At 37.0% G+C, this 23,633-nt stretch overlaps 5 protein-coding genes, 1 long non-coding RNA gene and 1 other non-coding gene across 11 annotated transcripts; 4 read left to right on the top strand and 3 right to left on the bottom strand.

The window, feature by feature from the left end:
* The first annotated feature begins 262 nt into the window (after positions 1 to 262).
* Positions 263 to 6,055, top strand: LOC107222884 (ADP-ribosylation factor-like protein 3). The gene is made up of 4 exons (XM_015662414.2): positions 263 to 782; positions 1,413 to 1,599; positions 2,957 to 3,138; positions 4,283 to 6,055. The coding sequence occupies exons 1-4, from the start codon at positions 639 to 641 to the stop codon at positions 4,481 to 4,483; spliced, it is 714 nt and encodes a 237-aa protein (XP_015517900.1). The 5' UTR covers positions 263 to 638; the 3' UTR covers positions 4,484 to 6,055.
* Positions 5,701 to 8,124, bottom strand: LOC124293333 (nucleolar protein 16-like). The gene is made up of 3 exons (XM_046733848.1): positions 7,984 to 8,124; positions 7,387 to 7,726; positions 5,701 to 7,013 (listed from the first exon to the last, which is right to left on the bottom strand). Exons 1-3 carry the CDS (start codon positions 8,082 to 8,084, stop codon positions 6,576 to 6,578), a joined length of 879 nt encoding a protein of 292 aa, XP_046589804.1. The 5' UTR covers positions 8,085 to 8,124; the 3' UTR covers positions 5,701 to 6,575.
* Positions 8,098 to 10,693, top strand: LOC107222877 (threonine--tRNA ligase 1, cytoplasmic-like). 3 transcript variants are annotated; one of them, XM_046733847.1, is made up of 3 exons: positions 8,098 to 8,231; positions 8,987 to 9,073; positions 9,135 to 10,693. In XM_046733847.1, exons 2-3 carry the CDS (start codon positions 8,993 to 8,995, stop codon positions 10,377 to 10,379), a joined length of 1,326 nt encoding a protein of 441 aa, XP_046589803.1. In that variant the 5' UTR covers positions 8,098 to 8,231; positions 8,987 to 8,992; the 3' UTR covers positions 10,380 to 10,693. The 3 variants fall into 3 exon arrangements, with proteins under 3 accessions (XP_046589803.1, XP_046589801.1, XP_046589802.1); XM_046733845.1 differs by lacking the exon at positions 8,098 to 8,231 and adding an exon at positions 8,574 to 8,635; XM_046733846.1 differs by lacking the exon at positions 8,098 to 8,231 and adding an exon at positions 8,738 to 8,867.
* Positions 10,400 to 12,513, bottom strand: LOC107222882 (nucleolar protein 16). Its single transcript, XM_046733849.1, has 3 exons — positions 12,238 to 12,513; positions 11,641 to 11,980; positions 10,400 to 11,267 (listed from the first exon to the last, which is right to left on the bottom strand). Exons 1-3 carry the CDS (start codon positions 12,336 to 12,338, stop codon positions 10,830 to 10,832), a joined length of 879 nt encoding a protein of 292 aa, XP_046589805.1. The 5' UTR covers positions 12,339 to 12,513; the 3' UTR covers positions 10,400 to 10,829.
* A 6,252-nt stretch (positions 12,514 to 18,765) lies between these two features.
* Positions 18,766 to 18,838, top strand: Trnar-acg. The gene has a single exon. It is a non-coding gene; the product is annotated as a tRNA-Arg (tRNA).
* Positions 18,839 to 19,239: 401 nt separating this feature from the next.
* On the top strand, positions 19,240 to 22,320 carry LOC107219926 (threonine--tRNA ligase 1, cytoplasmic). Of its 3 annotated transcripts, none has more exons than XM_015658294.2 (5): positions 19,240 to 19,372; positions 19,856 to 19,942; positions 20,004 to 21,559; positions 21,694 to 21,983; positions 22,098 to 22,320. In XM_015658294.2, exons 1-5 carry the CDS (start codon positions 19,319 to 19,321, stop codon positions 22,244 to 22,246), a joined length of 2,136 nt encoding a protein of 711 aa, XP_015513780.1. In that variant the 5' UTR covers positions 19,240 to 19,318; the 3' UTR covers positions 22,247 to 22,320. The 3 variants fall into 3 exon arrangements, with proteins under 3 accessions (XP_015513780.1, XP_015513779.1, XP_046589800.1); XM_015658293.2 differs by having other exon boundaries at positions 19,368 to 19,504; XM_046733844.1 differs by lacking the exon at positions 19,240 to 19,372 and adding an exon at positions 19,511 to 19,736.
* LOC124293335 lies at positions 21,631 to 23,553 on the bottom strand. Its single transcript, XR_006903266.1, has 2 exons — positions 22,493 to 23,553; positions 21,631 to 21,920 (listed from the first exon to the last, which is right to left on the bottom strand). It is a non-coding gene; the product is annotated as an uncharacterized LOC124293335 (long non-coding RNA).
* Between the last annotated feature and the right edge of the window lie 80 nt (positions 23,554 to 23,633).

Below are 23,633 nucleotides of genomic sequence, written 5' to 3'. Positions count from 1 at the left end.
TTTAGATAAATACTATTTGCTAATATGCGAATCGATTCAAACATAAGCATGTATTTGATTATTTCACTTTTGTAAGAATACAGTACTTTGAGGTTAAGCTGATTTTGTGTAAAAGTGAAATAATCAAATAACTGCTTATAATATCGAATCGTACGTACATAGCGAATAGCTTTTATCCACATACATTTATTCAAACGTAGCAAAAGTACTTGCTTTTGTAGCAGCGCATGCGCTATGGCTTCTGCGTTGTGCCGAATGTTTCTGGAGTTTGATGTGCTTCAGCTTTTACCTCTGCGCTCCATACATACTCCGGCCAAACGCGATACAGCGGGTGACATTTTGTGACGCTGTCACGTTGAGCAGACAAATATATGTATATATACGTATGCAGGACATGCATATTCGGATTGCCATTAAACGTTCACCGAAGTCCAACTAAATTGCAATATTGCATACTTGCAGCGACCGCAGCGACTGCGATTACCCGTACGTGCGGGGTGTAGTTATTCCATTAGTGTAGTATAATGCGATAAGTAATTAGCTGTACCACCCGAATAAATAAAATAGAAGGCCGCGTTTTCTATCAGGCGGTTCATAAAGAGATTAAACGGCGCGGCAGGTAGTTTAAAAATTCTGATATGGTTGGGAACGTGACACGGTGCGGTGGTAGGAAAACCGTTTTTCTTGTCGGCTGTGCCTGCGTCGGGGCTTACGTCGCCTACAGATACTGGAGGAAAAGAGAATTGAAATCGATAGACGAAGGTTTCGAGGAGGTCTCGAAGGTTAGGGAGACTCATTCATATACAGCTCCATATTATCGCTTATACATGTATTAAGTCCAACAGTACTTTCACTTGTTCCTTTTATTTAAAACTTCACTCTTATATCTGATTCGTCATCACTCACCGATGGAACAATGAAATTTCAAGTTTTTGTTAACGGCTCATTTCCATTGCTGTATCGAAAGTTGATCTTTTGAACTGCTTAAGTAGCTTACATTAAACTTGATGAAGTCACAACATTATTTATACATTCCATTTTCCATGTAGTAATCATACGTTCTTTATTGTTACGTAATAGATGAAAATTTTTCAATTGCTACTGTCATGAAGACAGTATTATAAAGAACTGCATCGTCACCGTTGACCAATGTACATGAAGTGTTGAATGATCAAGTTTGAACATCATATGTACAAGTTATCACTGATGTAATTTCTGCTGATAAACAAGCAGTTTATTTTGATTTTGAGCCATGATTTCACTGCTTGTTGCTCTTGGACTCAAATTATTTTTAGATTTTTGGAACTTAGTATCAGCTCAAACTTGACTTTGCATTTGAGCTTGATCAATCAAAACTTCATATACATGTTGATTATTATATCCTTAATACAACTAAATTATTCTGTTTACAGATCGATGATAGCAATGAGAGGAGAGTGCTTCTCCTAGGCTTGGATGGAGCTGGGAAAACTTCAGTTATGAACCAAGTTATAGCAGCTACTGTCACTGGAACCTCTTACTCGGTTCCTCCACCATCAACAAACGGCTTTGCTGTCTTCAAATTCCAAACTGGATCTTATACACTCAACATTTGGGAAAGTGTGTAGATTGTTCAATATATCATTGTCCGTTTGCCCCACTTAGATTCCATTAAATTTCTCTAAAATTTGTCAGAATAACATAGCAAGTTTGAGATTTGATTACTGTTTTATCCAATTTTTTAACAGTCCGTTAGACTGGTATCAGATGATTGTAGTATATTATTTTCAATATACATGTATCAAGATTTTTGATGCTGCATGTGTTTGAAAAAAACATCCATATTTAGAATGTATTAAAAAAATAGTACTGAAACAAAGTCTTATTAGAATCAGAAGTAGGCTTATATTCAGGATCAACTATACTTGGTACAATATACTAATATCAGTGAGGAGATATACCGGGACAATCTCTTGAAACTATACATATAATGCGCATGCGCGAGTTTTATCGGCTGCACGGGCAGGCTGGCCACTCCGAGTTTCAGCTGTCAAACCCTGTTTCTGGCGTCGATGTAGTTCATACGAATTTTTAAGGTTAGAATCTCAAACAGTCGAGATAGTGACTCGGAAAGTTGATGCTAATGCTCTTTGAAAATTGGCTTTATTCGAAAACATCACCGCGGGGCGATTTCACCGACCAATGAGATTGAATTATTTGGCGCATGCGCATTGTATGTATAGTTTCAAGAGATTGTCCCGGTATATGAGTAGACGGCTGAAAAATTTGGTAAATTTTAGGAACCTATATCCTGACAACTAATTGTTCAATTTAATTGCAACTTTTTTTTATTCAAAAGTAGATATGTCGAGCTTCATTTAAATTGTTTATTATTAGAATCAATTATTAGGAAGCATTTTTACTGGCAATAACGTCAACCATTTTGCTTGACATGTTTTGCAGTGCCTGTAATACCTAAAAAACAGCTCCACGAATTTATTTTTAATTTGGAGACAGTATTCTTGGATAGTTCACCCTTTTTGCCATGATGAAAAACTTTTTTCTTAATGAAACTGTGACCGTTCAAAGTTGAAATTCGATTTATCGCCCAAACTTTACATGTTTTTTTATTCGATTTTTGTTAAAGTACGGTAGTTGAAAAAATGCGTGATCGCACCAAAAAAAAAAAAATATCCAATAATAAATCGATTTGTTTCTAAATTTGAAGTTGGGTTAACTTTATTGGTAATAACAATGCTTCCTATCGATTGATTCTAATAAGCAAATATGTAAATGAAGCTCAATCTACACATTTTTGAATAAATAAAATCCTCATCGCATTGAATAATTTTTTATCGAAATATGAATTCCTAAGTCACCCATTTTTGTAGCTATCTATTCATATACACCCTCATCAAGCTCTTCATTATCACACATAATTTCGTTCACACATGACTTATGAAATTTCAACTCATAGTTGGCGGAGCTGATGGAACAAGAAACTATTGGAGCAACTTTCTTCAGGATACAGATCTGCTAGTGTTTATGGTAGATGCTGCGGACACGAATAAATTATCACTAGCAGTTTCAGAGCTGAAGCAATTATTGGGTGATCCAAGGATGGATACAGTGCCGATCTTAGTTATTGCAAACAAACAGGTAAATCCTTGAATTTTTGTTTTTTTCATGTTTTCATCGATTCTGTTCCTCTCATCCCCTTTTAGTAATTAAACAAATTCAATCAATACGTATAAAGAAGCATTTCATGTCAAATCAGATGGAAAAGCTTGATTCTTCCTCTAAGGCCATTACATCACTTACACGTAAATCTCGTAAGTTTCGAATAGTATTGCACCATATTTTTTTAAATTCGTAATGGTTTGCTGTTATTTTGTAAATGAATGTTTCTCTTCGTTTAAATGTAGTTTTTACATGAAATCTGGATAAATCATGTGACGCAAAATGCCAATCAAATGTCAGATTTTTTTCACAGCATGCATTATCGTTTGTCAATGTTACTCAATATGGGAATAAAATTATTTTTCCACCACGACCTGGTTTTCAAAAAGTGATCATGAGAATTCTTTTATGACATTATTTATAGTAACATTCTAAAATTTGTAGCAGTAATAAGAATAATGAAGAGTTAACAAGTCAGAAGTAACATAATTATTTTCTTTCTGGTGTTAGTGGTACCTTAACCAGGAAAGTATACAGTCATTTATGCATTAATGAGTATTAGCAATATGCCAATGTAGTCATATAAAAATGTATAAACGAATTTCGATTAAATTTTAGCAAATTTTTAATTTTATAAAGCCTTTGAAAGCTATGCAAATACAATCCCACTCCTGGATGTCAATAATTATCAAAATCGATGCAACGAAAAAATCATTCGTCTTCCAACATCAATATTTCGAACAATAAAATTTAAAACCCCCCCCCCTATGTCACATTGATTATCCCGTTTTATTGATGGATAAGATTTATGAAAACATTACGTGAGAACCATATTTCTAATGGTTTGGAAAAAACTTCTATAAATAAGTAGTTTTAGAAAATATTCATACCAAACTGTAAAGTTATATATAAATTATAATCTATTTAAAAAAAGCTTTTCCCCTGGATGAAATTCATTTCAAGATGTGTCAATGTAACGAAACCATAAATTATTATAATTGCTTTTTGTGAATGGTAACACAAAAACATGGTTGAGTAAAATATTCTTGAAATTTGAGATGAAATATGCCATATAAATGGGATGCATATTATATTGTGCAAAATTTTTGAAAATCATTTTCAGGACTCACCTAACGCTTTGAGGCCAGATCAAGTTAAGGAGGCTTTAGACTTACACAGCATCCCACCTAATAAACACAAAGTTGTAGTTATCGGCTGCCAAACTCGACCACTACCAGACCTTCCTCCTGGACTCACAACTTACACCTGGCATCATCCGTCTATCGAAGCAGTTCGAAAAAAGCTATTCACTATGGCCGCATGAACTTCATTAACTTAATTTCAACATATGCTTAATCTAAGAAATCAATTTATTATAATAAAAAAACCAAGAAAACAAAACGGCAACAAAAAACAACTACAAAAAAGCTCTAGCCGCAAAAAGACATGAACAAAGTATATCAATAGATGGTAAATAAACAGCGCACTAATACTTTTTATGCATTTGATGCATCGGTTGAGCTAGAAATCTTGAAAATATCTTCAGGATACCTCATTTTGTTAATAAACTCTACTAATTGCAGTAATCTTACAATAATAGTTTGGTTAGTTCGCTACTGCAGTTATGTATATTTTTTTTTTTTCGTTCTTGTAATGCAATTTCACAAGCTCATCTGCAGCCAATGCTTTTCTGTCAAATTTGTAAATCTTACGTCTACGGGTGGTGGTCTTCGAAGATTTGCAATCAGGGAGGGTGTCATGGATGGATCAAGAGAGAATTTACATGTTTCTATACTATTGTTTCTGAAATGAATTATGTTCCGTCTATTACAAATTTATTGCCGTGATTTACAACGAGCTTTCCTTAGTTTTTTTTTTCTATTTATTATGTACGCAACTCAACGATGAATTCTGCGAAATCTAAACTATTATAGTCGAATACAGTCATACTTAAACCAGATATTCGTACGGAGCATATTACCAACTGAGAACCTTGGAAAAGGTAGTTGAAGTTTTTTACAATTACGGTATTTTATGTTGATTCGAATTTACTTTCGACCTGATAATATTTTGATACGTTTTCAGCTACTAAAATGTTAAAATTTGTCTGATCTTTCAAATTTATGAGAACCGAAGCTGACAACTTGAACATTTTATGTAGTATCCAGGACTGTATCAGTTTGTATGAAAGAAACATTTGTAGAAACGGAAACCACAATTCTGATACGAATCAAATTATCTCTGATTTCTTTTGACAACCGAATGATCTTACATTCTATTGTATACCAAGTATTAAAACGAATAAGATATAATAAGGTAGAACCAAAATCAAATTTAGACAAATTTGTTTCAATTATTCGTAATTATGAATGATGGTGGAATGAGATTTATTTAATGAGAATTGCAGCTGAAGTATAAATAACTTCTGAATTATTGTTAATGTATTCACGTAGACTGTATAAAAGGATGCATGAGTCGCATTACAAAATAAGACATTTGGTTCATATCAATATTGAGGTGAGATGTATTTTTTTAAAGTTATATATTTTTGAAGTGTGAATAGCGCTCATGTTTTGGCGGTTTTGTATTTGCATTCACTGTTACAAATCTGTAAACCTATGATTAATTATTATTACACCCCGTGAGGTACTGCCTGTATTGATTTTCGCTGATAGAAAAAATCCTCATGAATTCACAGGGTCAATAGTGAACGTGTATCGTGTTAAAATCTAGTTCTCTTTCAGGCTTCGGCATGTGCATGTCAAAAATGGTAATAATTTCTATTGATAAAAATCTGAGGAGAATAAAAACAACATTTAACCGTCAGGGTAGTGCCATATGAGAAATCGATGTACTGTTACTTGTCATTAATATAATAAAAATTCATTCAATAATATCACAGAGTTTTCATTCCGCTAAAAATGCTGTACCACCAAATAAAATGGAAATAGAAACGAAAAATCTAGATGCTGCATTTACCAAAGAATTTTAGATTTTTATAACAGAATTTTTATTATTATATTTACAGCAATACTTGGTCAGAAAAGATATGAATTTTGAACAATACAAAAAGAGGGTACTATTTTAATCACTCTCATCATTGCTGTCTGTTAGGAATTCACCATCATCTAATATATCATCTTCCGAAAGTTCTTCCTCGCCCATATCGCTCAGATTAACAAATCCATCAGCTGGGTTATCTCCATCTAGTGATGCTTCTTCATCATCATTGTCGCTGTCACTAGAGTCGCATTTTTGTAGCACCAAGTTACTCTTTCGACGCTTATTAGCCGAATCTTCAGTTTGATTTTCTTCAACTAAGTTACAGTAATTCCGCGAATTAGAATTAAGCTTATGGTCTGTCGGTATATTTTTTTCATTCAAATCCAGTTGTTTTCTATTTCGATTTGCATTCTTCAGCTTAGCAGATGTTTTTTTTTATTTGTTTCAACGGGTGCATGTTCAGCATCACTCTCATCGTCAGAGAATAGTTTCAATTTTTTCAATCCATTCTTGCTGTGAATACTATTGGCATTGTTTGTATCATCACTCAAATTTTTATTGCCAGTATGGAATTCATCAGTCTCATCGTCATCTCCAATGGACTCAACTTCCCACAGTGATTTTCTTTTTTTTGCAACTTTTTGTTTTGTCGGAACAGAATATTTCATTGCATTCTCTTCACCGATCCTTTTCTTGGTTTCTTCGAGCGGCGTTGGATCATCGAGTACAATTTCACCAGTCTTCAAAAGGTATTCTGCATACTGCTCTGGTATACTTTTGAATTTGTCTATTTTACCTCGGATTTGGCACCAAGTCAATTGGTAATAATTCTTTTTATCCCTAGCCATAGCCTGGAATAGAAAAAAGGGTAAATTCAGAAGAGTAGTTTAAGAGATCCAACTGCTATTACAATTATTTCTTGCAAATTTTCGTAGCGTCAATATTCTGCAGCATTACATATCAGTACCGTTAAATAACCTCAGGAATAATTAGATGCATGAAGTGGTTTTCATTTTACATTTTGCAAACTGAGGTTTCTGGAAAATTTCTCGATTGTGCGACAAAATGTTAATATTACATATACATTTTGAATGTAAAAAGAATCCCGGCAACTTTTTTTGATGAGATCGGAGTTCAAAACAAATAAGTAAGATATGGATTTAAAAAAAAAACCTCGTCAGTCTTATATTTTTGTTTTCTCCTTATGGTTTGATTGGTCCTTACCTTATAATCATCTCCATACTTTTCCATCATATAAGTGATAAATTGAACCTGATTCTTGGGCAGACGGAATAAGCGTTCCCTTGGTGCCTTGGCTTCATTTTCGAGATCGTTGGCAACATGGATCTTTCGTTTGAAAAGATTTATTTGATTCGTAGAATCTTCTTCATCTACTTCCTGAACATTATTCTCGGTGATAATTTTATCCCGCTTAATAACTCCAATCAAATCTTGCTTTATTGAACGAATTTGCAAAACCTCGTTAGGATCGTATGTTAGGCCCATTTCATTTAAATTTGAGCGTATCGATTTCTTGCGCTCCCACTCATTCTCAATTTCTTTGCTAGAAAAAAATGATTGATTATCGACAAATGCATCAAAGAATTGTATCTGAGAATGTGTTTATGTCTCTTGTCATACGTTTTTCCTTTTTATTTTGTTTTAATATAAGAAAAAAATGAGAATAAAGACGAATTGCGAAATGAAAAAGATTTATAAGGATAATGGTATCTTGTGCAAAAAACTTATAATTTCAGTCAACTTGCGATATCAAATAATTCCAATTTATAGGATAAGTCAGATTAGGTTAGGATTGCTTACCAATCGATTTTCGGTAGTTTTTGAAGTTTGTTTCGCAAACGTTTGCGATTCACGTTCGCTCTGAACCTCTTCTTGCGCTTTTGTTTGCGTACTTTTGTCATATTGCGTTTGGTTTTTCACTTTTTCAAATGTTGAATTTCATCCCGAAAACATGTGCCAAGTGTATTATAGCCACATTATAGCGTCATCGACAATGAGGACCTCAACTATCAAGTGTAGAGTTTTGGAGTTCCGTTCCTTCCACACAGGTAAGTTTCAAACTGACTGAAGGAACAGATTGAATGCGAATTTGCATTATTTCTAAATATTAAATATTTTTACTATTTCATCATAATTTCGTACGTAAGGGTCATAAAAAAGGAAGCATTTCTATATGAAAATACGTAAATTGTTTGACGAATAAAGCGAAAAGGGCAAATTTGCTTTCATTCTATTCCGTCATTCCGTTCGAAATTAAAGAAGTAAAAGCGTTGAATTATAAAATTCGAAAGTTTTACTCGCTACTCATTGAACAACTCAATTTTTCGGAGATAATAGTTCAATTTCAATTGCCTATACATACTTATACATTAATTCCTATTGTTAATGCTGGTTTCTTATGTTTTACATTTTACTTGCATTATACCACGGCACGGTGCGGACATATGCTTCGGTTGGTTATGACATATTCGTTCTTACACTTCTGTGAATGTAGTTTTTCTATTTGATCTTTTTTTAATCTCTCGAGTTCGTTTAACATAAACCGAAAAGCAGCCCTTACTCCATATTGAGAATACTAAACATTAGAATTCAGACGTTGAAACACTGATTTTTCCGTTTCTGACGCAACATCAATTACTTGTACCACCGAAGAAGATCGATAGGCTAACGTAACCTTAAATTCCGTACGCACATGTGTCTCTGATCTCGTCAATGTATATCAATCAGTCATTATACTTGATGGCTCTGCCAGTATAAACAATAAAACAAAATTAGATTGTAATACGCATTGTTGTTCATTCAGCCAAAAATGAAACCACCGAAAAACAAAAAGCCTCCGCAGGAACAGCAAGGCATTTCTGAAAAGAGACCATGGCCATCTTACATTCAGGTAATACTTCTGTCGTTCACTGAACTTGCTGCAAAATTGACGCAATTTTTCTCCCACCCAAGAGCGGCAAGTATTATTTGACAAGCTAAAAGCTGAATACGACGCTGAATTAGCTGCAAAATCGACCTTTGATATTAAGGTGACATTACCTGATGGAAAGCAGATTGATGCTCAGGCTTGGCGAAGCAGTCCTTATGACATTGCCAAGGGAATAAGCCCCGGATTGGCTGATAACACTGTAATAGCAAAGGTGAATGGGGAACTGTGGGATCTGGATCGCCCTTTGGAAGCAGACTGCAAGCTGCAGCTAATCAAATTCGATGATCCTGAGGGTCAGGCGGTCTTTTGGCATTCCTCCGCACACGTCTTGGGCGAAGCCATGGAGCGGGCGTACGCAGGTTGCCTATGTTACGGACCGCCCATTGAGAATGGATTTTACTATGACATGTATCTAGGTGATAAAGGAATATCAAATCAGGATTTTCCCCAGCTTGAAAGCCTAATAAAGGGTATAGTCAAGGAAAAACAGACCTTTGAGAGACTCGAGATGAAGAAGGAGGACCTGCTGGAAATGTTTAAATACAATGAGTTCAAGGTTCGCATTCTTAATGAAAAAGTGAACACTCCAACAACAACTGTGTACCGTTGCGGTTCCCTGATTGATCTCTGCAGAGGGCCTCACGTACGGCATACTGGTAAAGTTAAGGCAATCAAGGTGACCAAGAACTCTTCTACCTACTGGGAGGGCAATGCCGAAGCAGAGACGCTGCAGAGGGTCTACGGCATCAGTTTTCCTGATACAAAACAGCTCAAGGAGTGGGAAAAGTTTCAGGAGGAAGCAGCCAAGCGGGATCATAGAAAGCTCGGTAGAGAACAGGAGCTATTTTTCTTCCACGAGCTTTCTCCTGGATCATGCTTTTTCCAGCCTAGAGGTGCCCATCTGTATAACACTCTGATAGATTTCATCCGCACAGAGTACAGAAAGCGTGGTTTCCAGGAAGTCGTTACCCCAAACATATACAACAGTAAATTATGGCAAACTTCGGGTCACTGGGCCCACTATGCGGAAAACATGTTTTCTTTTGAAGTTGAAAAAGAGGTATATGCTCTGAAACCAATGAACTGCCCTGGGCACTGTCTAATGTTCGACCAGCGCACAAGATCCTGGAGAGAGCTACCCCTCAGGATGGCAGACTTTGGAGTCCTGCACAGAAATGAATTGTCAGGGGCGCTTACTGGCCTGATTAGAGTTCGAAGATTCCAACAGGATGATGCCCATATATTTTGCACAATAGATCAAATCTAGATGCTGCATTTACCAAAGAATTTTAGATTTTTGTAACAGAATTTTTATTATTATATTTACAGCAATACTTGGTCAGAAAAGATATGAATTTTGTACAATACAAAAAGAGGGTACTATTTTAATCACTCTCATCATTGCTGTCTGTTAGGAATTCACCATCATCTAATATATCATCTTCCGAAAGTTCTTCCTCGCCCATATCGCTCAGATTAACAAATCCATCAGCTGGGTTATCTCCATCTAGTGATGCTTCTTCATCATCATTGTCGCTGTCACTAGAGTCGCATTTTTGTAGCACCAAGTTACTCTTTCGACGCTTATTAGCCGAATCTTCAGTTTGATTTTCTTCAACTAAGTTACAGTAATTCCGCGAATTAGAATTAAGCTTATGGTCTGTCGGTATATTTTTTTCATTCAAATCCAGTTGTTTTCTATTTCGATTTGCATTCTTCAGCTTAGCAGATGTTTTTTTTTATTTGTTTCAACGGGTGCATGTTCAGCATCACTCTCATCGTCAGAGAATAGTTTCAATTTTTTCAATCCATTCTTGCTGTGAATACTATTGGCATTGTTTGTATCATCACTCAAATTTTTATTGCCAGTATGGAATTCATCAGTCTCATCGTCATCTCCAATGGACTCAACTTCCCACAGTGATTTTCTTTTTTTTGCAACTTTTTGTTTTGTCGGAACAGAATATTTCATTGCATTCTCTTCACCGATCCTTTTCTTGGTTTCTTCGAGCGGCGTTGGATCATCGAGTACAATTTCACCAGTCTTCAAAAGGTATTCTGCATACTGCTCTGGTATACTTTTGAATTTGTCTATTTTACCTCGGATTTGGCACCAAGTCAATTGGTAATAATTCTTTTTATCCCTAGCCATAGCCTGGAATAGAAAAAAGGGTAAATTCAGAAGAGTAGTTTAAGAGATCCAACTGCTATTACAATTATTTCTTGCAAATTTTCGTAGCGTCAATATTCTGCAGCATTACATATCAGTACCGTTAAATAACCTCAGGAATAATTAGATGCATGAAGTGGTTTTCATTTTACATTTTGCAAACTGAGGTTTCTGGAAAATTTCTCGATTGTGCGACAAAATGTTAATATTACATATACATTTTGAATGTAAAAAGAATCCCGGCAACTTTTTTTGATGAGATCGGAGTTCAAAACAAATAAGTAAGATATGGATTTAAAAAAAAAACCTCGTCAGTCTTATATTTTTGTTTTCTCCTTATGGTTTGATTGGTCCTTACCTTATAATCATCTCCATACTTTTCCATCATATAAGTGATAAATTGAACCTGATTCTTGGGCAGACGGAATAAGCGTTCCCTTGGTGCCTTGGCTTCATTTTCGAGATCGTTGGCAACATGGATCTTTCGTTTGAAAAGATTTATTTGATTCGTAGAATCTTCTTCATCTACTTCCTGAACATTATTCTCGGTGATAATTTTATCCCGCTTAATAACTCCAATCAAATCTTGCTTTATTGAACGAATTTGCAAAACCTCGTTAGGATCGTATGTTAGGCCCATTTCATTTAAATTTGAGCGTATCGATTTCTTGCGCTCCCACTCATTCTCAATTTCTTTGCTAGAAAAAAATGATTGATTATCGACAAATGCATCAAAGAATTGTATCTGAGAATGTGTTTATGTCTCTTGTCATACGTTTTTCCTTTTTATTTTGTTTTAATATAAGAAAAAAATGAGAATAAAGACGAATTGCGAAATGAAAAAGATTTATAAGGATAATGGTATCTTGTGCAAAAAACTTATAATTTCAGTCAACTTGCGATATCAAATAATTCCAATTTATAGGATAAGTCAGATTAGGTTAGGATTGCTTACCAATCGATTTTCGGTAGTTTTTGAAGTTTGTTTCGCAAACGTTTGCGATTCACGTTCGCTCTGAACCTCTTCTTGCGCTTTTGTTTGCGTACTTTTGTCATATTGCGTTTGGTTTTTCACTTTTTCAAATGTTGAATTTCATCCCGAAAACATGTGCCAAGTGTATTATAGCCACATTATAGCGTCATCGACAATGAGGACCTCAACTATCAAGTGTAGAGTTTTGGAGTTCCGTTCCTTCCACACAGGTAAGTTTCAAACTGACTGAAGGAACAGAATGAATGCGAATTTGCATTATTTCTAAATATTAAATATTTTTACTATTTCATCATAATTTCGTACGTAAGGGTCATAAAAAAGGAAGCATTTCTATATGAAAATACGTAAATTGTTTGACGAATAAAGCGAAAAGGGCAAATTTGCTTTCATTCTATTCCGTCATTCCGTTCCAAATTTACAACGTGGGATATAAGATTAGATTTTCATGGGCAGCAAAATTACGCGGCAGCAAGCAGTGCGAGGCTGCGACAGCGAATATTTGCCCGTGAAAATGTGTCGGCAGCGGAAGCAAAATGCTGCCAACAGACATGGGCATACGAAATACCGAGAGAGAGTAATATGATTGGAACATCCGACCGACCCACTACAATTTTTTCCCTTCTATTTCATAACCCCGTCTACCATGGACGTATAAGAATAGTCAACCCCGTGAGTGTAGTAGAATTGAAACTTCGCCTGATGTCGCATATTATGGCAATACTTTTTAAGTTCGTTCGCGTTGCGCATAGCTTGCGTGGTGTTTTTCTTACCCGGCTGTTGACACCATAGAGATATATAAAATAGAGCGTAAACAACGGCGTAGCGTCCCGTCAACGGATTTGAATCGGTCCTCTAAAGGACAGAAGATAATAATTCTCCCGCCCTCTCTGTTGCTGTACCAACGCTGCGTAACGGGGCAGTCACGAGGGGGGCAGAACAGCTAGACAGGCGTGTGCAGATCACCTACCCCCACTCCGCGGGAAGACGGCCAGTTACGCGGAGGGGGGGATGATTATCTTCCGTGCTTCAGAGAACGCAGAGAACTGATTTTATTCGCTTCTGAGCGCCGGGCGGCATTAGTCGGTTCCGAACAATCGGGCCGAAATTACGTGCTATCGGTATGAGTTAAACATTCAGACTGCGTTCTTCGGGTTGTGTTACGTTGTTCGATCAGCGCATTTCCACCATACTCATCTGTGAATAATACACGACGAGCCGCGTGTAGCCTGAAGAAAAACCGAGTTACTGAAATAAAAACATCCTGCGAACGTTGAAGGTGAATTTCGTGTCCCGAGTTTTCATTGTTTTGTGTAACGTCGGACTTCAGTGATGTGTATTTTTGTTTTTGTGCGTCGAGTGTCAATTTTATTATTTTTTTGCCTGATTTTCGGCGAATGCGCAGTTGCACTGTTAGCAAATTTATTCAGTCGGTTCAAACAGACAGCTACAGCACAAAAAGTGAGTGTAGGATCAAGTGTTATTGCGGTGTGGATTTGTGCATAAGAGATTAGTGATCTGAATTATGTGAAAAGTGTGTCGCTTCATCGATAAACCTGAGATGCTACAACTACTACATGTGAAAGTGTGGAACAGCCCAGAGTCGAGGTAACAATACTTATTTTAATTATTGATTGATAGTTCACGGTGGTCATTTAAAGCCGAACGAATTCGTAAATATGAAACAAGACATCAGTAATAATTAATTTGAAAACTGAAAAGCCAATTTCCTAAATTAATTCAAGTGTCGTGTTTTGTTTTTCACAGATTTAAGCAGAGACTTCCGAGTAACTTTTCCATTTCTCGGCAACGTTGGTGAGTTTGCATGTGTTAGGTTACGGGTATTTCCCTGGGATTCCTTTGTCACGTGGCGTGGCGGTAACAATTGTCACACAAATCTTCGATTTCTTAGCTACATGGATAGGCTCATTCACGATCGCAACGTGCTTGACTTTCAGTGGAATCATCATTTCTCGCAATGCAATTTAGCGTAGCTTACTTCAAATTAGAAATTTTACACGTTGCTAAAAGTGGAATGAGCATCGCGACAGGCAACCATCGCTTACTCGGCACTCGCGAGATCGAATTGTGTTTCGTAACTGATGTAATAATCTACGTTTGAATTTACCGATGATGCCGTTTAAGTGATGGGTTCACCTGAGGTTTCAAAAGTATTCAATTATCCACATTATTGTTAAATTGATAAAATACCAAAGTCTGGCATAACGTAACGTAATCAATTTGCATCTTATATATCATTTTCAATCTTTTAACAGCCAACAAGTATTGATCAACTGCAGGCTTAGCTCGCTTAGAAAAATGCTAATTAGCATTCAGGATGTTTTAATCAATTTTACCAAAGGTTAATGTACCGATAGTCTGCCAACATTTACTAAAATAACAAATGCAATATTAGAGTTGGCGGGATACAACCGCGATACTGTATTCTGAGAAGGCAGACTACGATACAAAAACATTTTGCTCCCAACAGGTAACCAACGAAAATGTAAGTCAGTGACCACGGCGCAAATGATGAAGAATGATGTGTGTTGGAAAGAATGGAGAATCGTTTAGGTCGAATATAGGTAACCGGGTAGGTAGGTGGACGTTTTGGGATCCGTCGCGGGATTTATGCATGAGTGTGTGAATCTCTCTTTTCCGTTGGGTGGCTTCGTTGGGAAACTGGAGAGGGTAGGAAGGTCGCGATGTACCGTGATGTTACTAACTTTTGTAATCCACAGCGTCAAACGATCACAGACATTTTTTACCCAAAAGACTCCACGTTCGAGTCTCTCGACCATTTGTAAACATTTGAGTATTAACGAGATTAAATTTCTCATTTCTTGTCACTTTGCAACGATTTTTCAATCGTTATGCAATTCGATTATTTAGTCATCACCGATCGTTATTCCATTCGATTAATCTCTGTGATCGTCTGAATGGGCAAAACGTATCTCTGGACCATCTATCGCGTTCCGTGGTACGCTAGATGGGGAGAGATGCTGAGCTCGAAGACTTCGCGTCGAAGAGGACCGCCGACTGTCACGCCACACAATAATGCATGCCCTCCAACCTCCCTCCCAGTTTCAATTTGATTTGTAATCTGAGAACAACAATCCGCATAGCAATGTATCTGATATCTAAAAGATGCAGATGCGGATTGGGTTTCTACAGAATTTTTGGGACAAGTCCCAGAAAATACAAATTTTTTGACAGTTTAATCTGTCGCGGCTTATTGCGCGTAGATTAATCACGAGAATTGAACGCAGCATCATGCGCGTAAATTAGTAACGAGAATTGGACGCAGCTTCATGCGCGTAAATTAATAACGAGAATTGCACGCAGCTTCATGCGCGTAAATTAATAACGAGAATTGCACGCAGCTTCATGCGCGTAAATTAATAACTGAAGTTGGACACGTTTGTTGCACGTCGATTTTGAAAACAGTATATAAAAAAGTTACGCACTCTCGATGTGCTGATTTTTCAGTTCTTCAGCAACTTTCTAACCGATAAGAAAATTTTCAAGTTCCACGACGCCTTTTGCGCGTGGACTTGATACCTTTCAGTTACGATAGAAAGCGCGACATTTGAAAACCAGCGATCAACGCGCAGGAACAAAAATCTCGGTAGTGTATACTGATAGTAAGAAATCTTGGTGTAATTATTTATGAAATATATCCGAAATGTACAGAAGTACTCGTTTAACTGATCACATTATTTTCTATTTCAGAGTAACAAAACCAATTTTGTAACAAATGCAGTGAGAACTATAGGATGTTCGGTCGAAAAAAATATTCACTTTAATAACTCAAAACAGAAAGAGATGTGGAATCAAAAAATTTAGAATGCTTGTTGCTCAGCAATGCAATTAATAATCGAAGCAGCTAATATTAAAGTGAATATCATGTTGGACTCGACCGATTTTTTGTCAGTGTATGACTTGTGATTGTGCTAACCATACCTCTGTCTGTTTCAGCTAATTAAACCTTTTGTCTGTTTCAGCCATTCAAACTTTTTGTTTGCTTCAGCTAATCAAACCTTTCGTCTGTTTCAGCTAATCAAACCTTTTGTCTATTTCAGCGAATCAAACCTTTTGTCTATTTCAGTCAAACAAACCTTTTCTCTGTTTCAGTTAATCAAACTTTCTGTCTGTTTCAGCTGATCAAACCTTTTCTCTGTTTCAGCCAATCAAACTTTTTGTCTGTTTCAGCCAATCAAACCTTTTATCTATTTCAGTCAAACAAACCTTTTCTCTGTTTCAGTTAATCAAACTTTTTGTTTGCTTCAGCTAATCAAACCTTTCATCTGTTTCAGCTTATCAAACCATTGTCTGTTTCGGCTAGTCAAACCTTTTGTCTGTTTCAGTCAAACAAACCTTTTCTCTGTTTCAGTTAATCAAACTTTCTGTCTCTTTCAACTAATCAAACCACTTGTCTGTTTCAGCTAATCAAACTTTTTTTCTGTTTCAGCTAATCAAAGCTTTTGTCTGTTTCAGCCAATTGAACCCCCTGTATGTTTCAGTTAATCACACTTTTTGTACATTTCACCCAATTGAACCTTCTATCTGTTTCAGCTAATCAAACCTTTTGTCTTTTTCAGCTAATCAAACTTTCAGTCTATTTCAGTTAATTAAACCTTTTGTCTATTTCAGCTAATCAAACATCTTACCTGTTTTGTCTAATCAAATTGTCTGTCTGTTTCAAAAAATTAATTTGTCTCATTTTTCGTTAATTGTATGGTTCACTTATCTAAGCTAATTCTTAGTATATTTTTGTCTATCAATATATGTCACTAATGGCATTATCATCTGTTCCAGGTAACTGAGGTCTACTGATATACTGAAAAATTAACGTCTCATTTTTTAGGCATAGGTCTGATTTAGGTCTGGTTCAGGGTCAGTCATTGTGATTTCACCGATACATAGATTTAGCGATATAGTTCAGAATCATCATGATCACAAAGTGTGGTAAAATTTATTCAGCTATAGTTTTAAAAAAAATGGTTTTACAATCTTTTATTGCGATCGTTTTAGTGTCAGAGTTATTTTCTCGAGTCGCTCATAGATCATATTTGATTTGTATTTCACTGTAGAATTATACAGCTCTGTCGTATCTTGGTGTTTGTGCTTATTCTACTTCGATTTGTTTCCATTTCTTCAGAGATTTCTGCATCGTCTTCTGATAGATAAATGCCAAAGTCTTACAGGGATCCGTGTTTTCTATCTTGGTCCAGTTTTTGATTGATTTGCGTATTCACCAGGTTCTCTGTTTCAGTGGTTATCTCATATCTCATAAGAAAAAAATCCATTTGCGAACATCCAAAGTCAATCGCCGTTCGGATATAAGATAACAATCACCCTTCATCCATAATTAAGACAGTCATCTTTCATGGATACTATTCAATGCTACTATTCTCCGTGGAGTAGGCCTACTGGGGATACCACGTAAAAAAAAACGCTCCGGGTGCTCTACCGCTCGCGGTGGTGTGGAAACGAGCATAAGTGAACTTATTTTCACTGATCAAATACTAACGTATTGTAATTCTTCAAATGATACTTTTATTTACGCGTAAATTTAACTCATTCGATTATGCGTAACGCATGTCGAATGTCGCATATGTAATACCTCCGGATTTCTCTAGTTTAATCAGAGTAAATTCCATGTAAATATATTTTTCTTTTTGATAATTTTCGTTTCTTAATTAAAGTCGAGAAGGTGCACATATCTTTGGCAATTCCAACATCTCTCCCTCGCTTGACCTTTCGCAATCGACACAGTAAAAGCGTTGAATTATAAAATTCGAAAGTTTTACTCGCTACTCATTGAACAACTCAATTTTTCGGAGATAATAGTTCAATTTCAATTGCCTATACATACTTATACATTAATTCCTATTGTTAATGCTGGTTTCTTGTGTTTTACATTTTATTACAGTATATGATAATACAGTATGTACGTGTGTGTATTATTCATGTTTCCATAAAATTGTAATAAAAATGAATAACAGCATTTTACGATTTGATATTCTTTTCTTAGCTTATAAAACGCTGAGCGTGGATGCGCGTTTAGACAGAGATATAGGGGGATCCATATGCGGTTTTTTCCTTCTGCTGCGCTTCCGCATTCACCATTGGGCCACCTCCGTACTTCCAAGGTCTATTCTTATATGTCCATGATCTTCAAAAACCCTGCCATCCCATGTACCAAAATCACACGGAACTACGGAACAGAGCAGATTCATAGCTGTGCTATTCGGCTTCATTTGTCCATTTATAACATTGATTTCTCAGTAACTAGATTTAGTTCAAACACGGATAATTAGTGACATAATTTATATATTTTTATCTAGACTTAATCTATTTTGTATTATTTTGCATCATATAAAAAAAAATTGTAGACGCAAGTAGAGTTTGCAATCCTGAACATCAAGTTGACACTTGTTAGAAGCATTGGTTAGAAGTAAATTGTAATTCCACATCTCAGCACAGCATGGTCCTGTGGCGCAACGGATAACGCGTCTGACTACGGATCAGAAGATTCCAGGTTCGAATCCTGGCAGGATCGCTTGTAAAGTATTTTTTTTCCAAAAGTTGCGTACTTTTTTGGACGAGCATGATCAGATGGAACAGCAATTTGCAATATAATTAAACGATCTTGCTAATCAACGATTTTTTGGTGTAGAAATCCTCAATGTGGATGTAGACATTACACTTGTTGCATGTGATATGGCTGCAGCTCATACACTTGATATATCGAACATGATATTTTTTTTAACAACTTTGTAGTCCGCGACACGTCGTCAGTTCCAAAGTGTATTCGTTCTTCGGTTCTATGCGCATAATCAATGTCAGATTATATATTGTATGAGTGCGTTTTGCTGCATTTGAAGAGTAAGCACCTGACATGCACGTATATGTATAATGCATCAGCGGTTTCGGGCCGCAGATGTCGCTGGCTTAAGCTAACCTAACCTGACCTAACCTTAAGCTATATATCCACGAAGCAGGTGGAGTAGTTGGTCGGCGAGTTCGTGCGGCAGCCAAGATGAGCGACAGCGTAGCCTCGGAGTTACAAAACGTGAATTTGAGTGATAAAAAGGCATGAGCACGCAAGTTTCACTATTATAATCAACTTATTCCATTATTCTGTAACGTAAATATGCTGAAAAACCTCGCTTTTCGTAGTCCAAAACTTGCATTATACCACGGCACGGTGCGGACATATGCTTCGGTTGGTTATGACATATTCGTTCTTACACTTCTGTGAATGTAGTTTTTCTATTTGATCTTTTTTTAATCTCTCGAGTTCGTTTAACATAAACCGAAAAGCAGCCCTGACTCCATATTGAGAATACTAAACATTAGAATTCAGGCGTTGAAACACTGATTTTTCCGTTTCTGACGCAACATCAATTACTTGTACCACCGAAGAAGATCGATAGGCTAACGTAACCTTAAATTCCGTACGCACATGTGTCTCTGATCTCGTCAATGTATATCAATCAGTCATTATACTTGATGGCTCTGCCAGTATAAACAATAAAACAAAATTAGATTGTAATACGCATTGTTGTTCATTCAGCCAAAAATGAAACCACCGAAAAACAAAAAGCCTCCGCAGGAACAGCAAGGCATTTCTGAAAAGAGACCATGGCCATCTTACATTCAGGTAATACTTCTGTCGTTCACTGAACTTGCTCCAAAATTGACACAATTTTTCTCCCACCCAGGAGCGGCAAGTATTATTTGACAAGCTAAAAGCTGAATACGACGCTGAATTAGCTGCAAAATCGACCTTTGATATTAAGGTGACATTACCTGATGGAAAGCAGATTGATGCTCAGGCTTGGCGAAGCAGTCCTTATGACATTGCCAAGGGAATAAGCCCCGGATTGGCTGATAACACTGTAATAGCAAAGGTGAATGGGGAACTGTGGGATCTGGATCGCCCTTTGGAAGCAGACTGCAAGCTGCAGCTAATCAAATTCGATGATCCTGAGGGTCAGGCGGTCTTTTGGCATTCCTCCGCACACGTCTTGGGCGAAGCCATGGAGCGGGCGTACGCAGGTTGCCTATGTTACGGACCGCCCATTGAGAATGGATTTTACTATGACATGTATCTAGGTGATAAAGGAATATCAAATCAGGATTTTCCCCAGCTTGAAAGCCTAATAAAGGGTATAGTCAAGGAAAAACAGACCTTTGAGAGACTCGAGATGAAGAAGGAGGACCTGCTGGAAATGTTTAAATACAATGAGTTCAAGGTTCGCATTCTTAATGAAAAAGTGAACACTCCAACAACAACTGTGTACCGTTGCGGTTCCCTGATTGATCTCTGCAGAGGGCCTCACGTACGGCATACTGGTAAAGTTAAGGCAATCAAGGTGACCAAGAACTCTTCTACCTACTGGGAGGGCAATGCCGAAGCAGAGACGCTGCAGAGGGTCTACGGCATCAGTTTTCCTGATACAAAACAGCTCAAGGAGTGGGAAAAGTTTCAGGAGGAAGCAGCCAAGCGGGATCATAGAAAGCTCGGTAGAGAACAGGAGCTATTTTTCTTCCACGAGCTTTCTCCTGGATCATGCTTTTTCCAGCCTAGAGGTGCCCATCTGTATAACACTCTGATAGATTTCATCCGCACAGAGTACAGAAAGCGTGGTTTCCAGGAAGTCGTTACCCCAAACATATACAACAGTAAATTATGGCAAACTTCGGGTCACTGGGCCCACTATGCGGAAAACATGTTTTCTTTTGAAGTTGAAAAAGAGGTATATGCTCTGAAACCAATGAACTGCCCTGGGCACTGTCTAATGTTCGACCAGCGCACAAGATCCTGGAGAGAGCTACCCCTCAGGATGGCAGACTTTGGAGTCCTGCACAGAAATGAATTGTCAGGGGCGCTTACTGGCCTGATTAGAGTTCGAAGATTCCAACAGGATGATGCCCATATATTTTGCACAATAGATCAAATCAAGCAGGAGGTATCAGGGGCTCTAGATTTCCTCAAACACGTTTACTCTGTATTTGGATTCACATTCAATCTATGCCTCTCCACAAGGCCTGATAAGTACATGGGAGAGTTAGCTGACTGGGATCAGGCTGAAAAAGCCCTCGCAGAGAGTCTGGACGCCTTCAAAGAACCATGGAGAATTAATCCAGGGGATGGAGCCTTCTATGGGCCAAAAATTGACATTACCATTATGGACGCGCTCAAACGCTCTCATCAATGCGCTACCATTCAGCTAGATTTTCAGCTACCTATCCGCTTCAATCTGTCATATATCAAGTGAGTTGACGCAGATCGATCTTAGTTGATATTTGTTTCCTCCTTGACGAAGCAACTTGGAAACTAACCAGTTTTGGTTCTTTCAGTCTTTAGCTATTGCTATTTAATTACTACACAATCTTTTTACATTACAGCGAAACAGGGGAAAAAACCAGGCCAGTTATTATCCACAGAGCAATATTAGGCTCTGTTGAACGGATGATAGCCATCCTGACTGAATCCTACGCTGGTAAATGGCCGTTTTGGCTCTCACCTCGTCAGGTAATGGTGATTTCGGTCAGTAGTCAATTTGATGATTATGCTTTCAAAGTAAAGCAGCAACTATGGGATGCTGGTTTCATGGCAGAGGCTGATGTTGACCCTGGCGACACATTGAATAAGAAAATTCGAAATGCTCAATTGGCTCAGTTTAATTTCATTATTGGTGAGTAGTATCTCCTTATTTCATCAAGAATCGTAGAAAAAAAAAGTGCTTTAATTCTGAAGAGATCGTTTTGCAAAAATTCAAGTTTGACTTTACACATGTACTTCTTTACAGTTGTTGGAGAAAAAGAGCGCAGTGCTGGTACAGCAAATGTGAGAACCAGGGACAATGTGGTACATGGAGAAATATCAGTGGAAGAACTGATTAAAAAATTCAACACATTCAAAGAAACGAAAGATAGAAACTGCGAGGAAAATTTTTAATGCAAACTTGAGATATATTTCAATACGTGCGTCCGCCGTAAGAAAAAAAAATAAAGTAAACAGATAATGATTGATTTTTATATTTTCAATATCGTATGTTATCCACTGCTTATACTTGCACTATAGTTTCTAATAGATTAATATAACAACTTTAGGTCTCTGGATAGCTAGTATCGAGCAATGTTTCACAGCATTTATGAGTTTTATAGATGATGATTTGTATAGGGTCATCTATTGAATACTGACCATCTGTGACCCTTGATCGAGACAACCGCTTATGTGGGCTTCAAGTAAGATCGGTTGCGTCAGTTGTTTGTTGTCAGTTGTAGTGATGGCCAGTATTTAAGAATACTTCATTAGCTCCGACGCTGCGGGAAACAGGCGACCGGTCCCAGGAGCAGTCGGCCTTCTCCACCAGCCACACTTCGCCCTGCGAAACCAGCACACTTGCGCATTTGCTTGTGTTTGTGTTAATTAATCATAAACGATGCTGACGAAGAGATTCAAATTTCTTATGCAAATTCCTACATATATTCTCAGTAGTTTCAACAGCTCTTTGTTTAAGTTTCTTATTTTTAACTAATTATTCTCAATTCAGAACGCAATATTCGTTGCGTCTTTTATAAGAGTCCATGCCTGAAAATTCAACTGTCTCATTTTAATATTCGTGCACAGTGTGGACAGAACTTCTTAAATAATTCAGGTATACCTCTACAATAGTGCGGAGAATATTAATACAAGGTTTAGAATTTTTTTGCACTTTTATTACACTAGTGAAACTGTGATAAATGACCCTGTAGAACAAAACATCTGAAAACTATTCTTCACATACTTGTTTACACTGTATGCACACGAAGATGTATTAGGTATTTATATTTATTGAATAGTGCAAAATAAATTTCCTGCTTACGTTAACATAAGATGCATGTAACGTATTGTTCTATTCAAATTGATTGAATAAATTATTGGTATTCCTCATTCGTTGAATAATGTTTGTACAATCATTTAGCTGCGATGATTGTGATTTCTTACATCAACAGATTTAAGTACCGTGAGGAATCACTCAGAAGTTTTTTTTTTTTTTATTAAATTCAATTCTCTACTCCAATCCCCAGAATTATCCTGGATCGTGTAATAACAATAATAGTAATTACAATCAAACCCGTTATAACCTATATGGAAGATGTTCGATATGCAAAACTGCAGAAAATATTGCTCGGGTGTCTCCGGATCGAGTTCAAACCTCAGCTTGACGATCCGCCTGACAACCGATAATCAATTTTCTACGTCTCATTAACGCGCTGATGATTTAGATTTAAGTCCTACCAATAATCTCTGTAGTATCCTCCCGTTCCGTAGTCTCGCATGATTCGCACGCTGTACGCAC

Source organism: Neodiprion lecontei, chromosome 3, assembly GCF_021901455.1.
Source record: "Neodiprion lecontei isolate iyNeoLeco1 chromosome 3, iyNeoLeco1.1, whole genome shotgun sequence".
Classification (NCBI taxonomy): domain Eukaryota; kingdom Metazoa; phylum Arthropoda; class Insecta; order Hymenoptera; family Diprionidae; genus Neodiprion; species Neodiprion lecontei.
This window is presented reverse-complemented; position numbering and strand designations above follow the sequence as displayed.

What these genes read in the sequence shown, in the direction of transcription:
- LOC107222877 (XM_046733845.1), top strand. Translation starts at nt 8,582, where the DNA reads ATGTTTTACATTTTACTTGCATTATACCACGGCACGGTGCGGACATAT. An exon ending in CGGTGCGGACATATGCTTCG is followed by an intron (nt 8,636 to 8,986) that starts GTTGGTTATGAC and finishes TTGTTCATTCAG; the next exon opens with CCAAAAATGAAACCACCGAA. An exon ending in CATGGCCATCTTACATTCAG is followed by an intron (nt 9,074 to 9,134) that starts GTAATACTTCTG and finishes TCTCCCACCCAA; the next exon opens with GAGCGGCAAGTATTATTTGA.
- LOC107219926 (XM_015658293.2), top strand. Translation starts at nt 19,433, where the DNA reads ATGCTGAAAAACCTCGCTTTTCGTAGTCCAAAACTTGCATTATACCAC. An exon ending in CGGTGCGGACATATGCTTCG is followed by an intron (nt 19,505 to 19,855) that starts GTTGGTTATGAC and finishes TTGTTCATTCAG; the next exon opens with CCAAAAATGAAACCACCGAA. An exon ending in TTCAATCTGTCATATATCAA is followed by an intron (nt 21,560 to 21,693) that starts GTGAGTTGACGC and finishes TTTACATTACAG; the next exon opens with CGAAACAGGGGAAAAAACCA.
- LOC107222884 (XM_015662414.2), top strand. Translation starts at nt 639, where the DNA reads ATGGTTGGGAACGTGACACGGTGCGGTGGTAGGAAAACCGTTTTTCTT. An exon ending in GTTTCGAGGAGGTCTCGAAG is followed by an intron (nt 783 to 1,412) that starts GTTAGGGAGACT and finishes TTCTGTTTACAG; the next exon opens with ATCGATGATAGCAATGAGAG. An exon ending in TACACTCAACATTTGGGAAA is followed by an intron (nt 1,600 to 2,956) that starts GTGTGTAGATTG and finishes TTCAACTCATAG; the next exon opens with TTGGCGGAGCTGATGGAACA.
- LOC107222882 (XM_046733849.1), bottom strand. Translation starts at nt 12,338, where the DNA reads ATGACAAAAGTACGCAAACAAAAGCGCAAGAAGAGGTTCAGAGCGAAC. An exon ending in AAACTACCGAAAATCGATTG is followed by an intron (nt 11,981 to 12,237) that starts GTAAGCAATCCT and finishes ATTTTTTTCTAG; the next exon opens with CAAAGAAATTGAGAATGAGT. An exon ending in AGTATGGAGATGATTATAAG is followed by an intron (nt 11,268 to 11,640) that starts GTAAGGACCAAT and finishes TTTCTATTCCAG; the next exon opens with GCTATGGCTAGGGATAAAAA.
- LOC124293333 (XM_046733848.1), bottom strand. Translation starts at nt 8,084, where the DNA reads ATGACAAAAGTACGCAAACAAAAGCGCAAGAAGAGGTTCAGAGCGAAC. An exon ending in AAACTACCGAAAATCGATTG is followed by an intron (nt 7,727 to 7,983) that starts GTAAGCAATCCT and finishes ATTTTTTTCTAG; the next exon opens with CAAAGAAATTGAGAATGAGT. An exon ending in AGTATGGAGATGATTATAAG is followed by an intron (nt 7,014 to 7,386) that starts GTAAGGACCAAT and finishes TTTCTATTCCAG; the next exon opens with GCTATGGCTAGGGATAAAAA.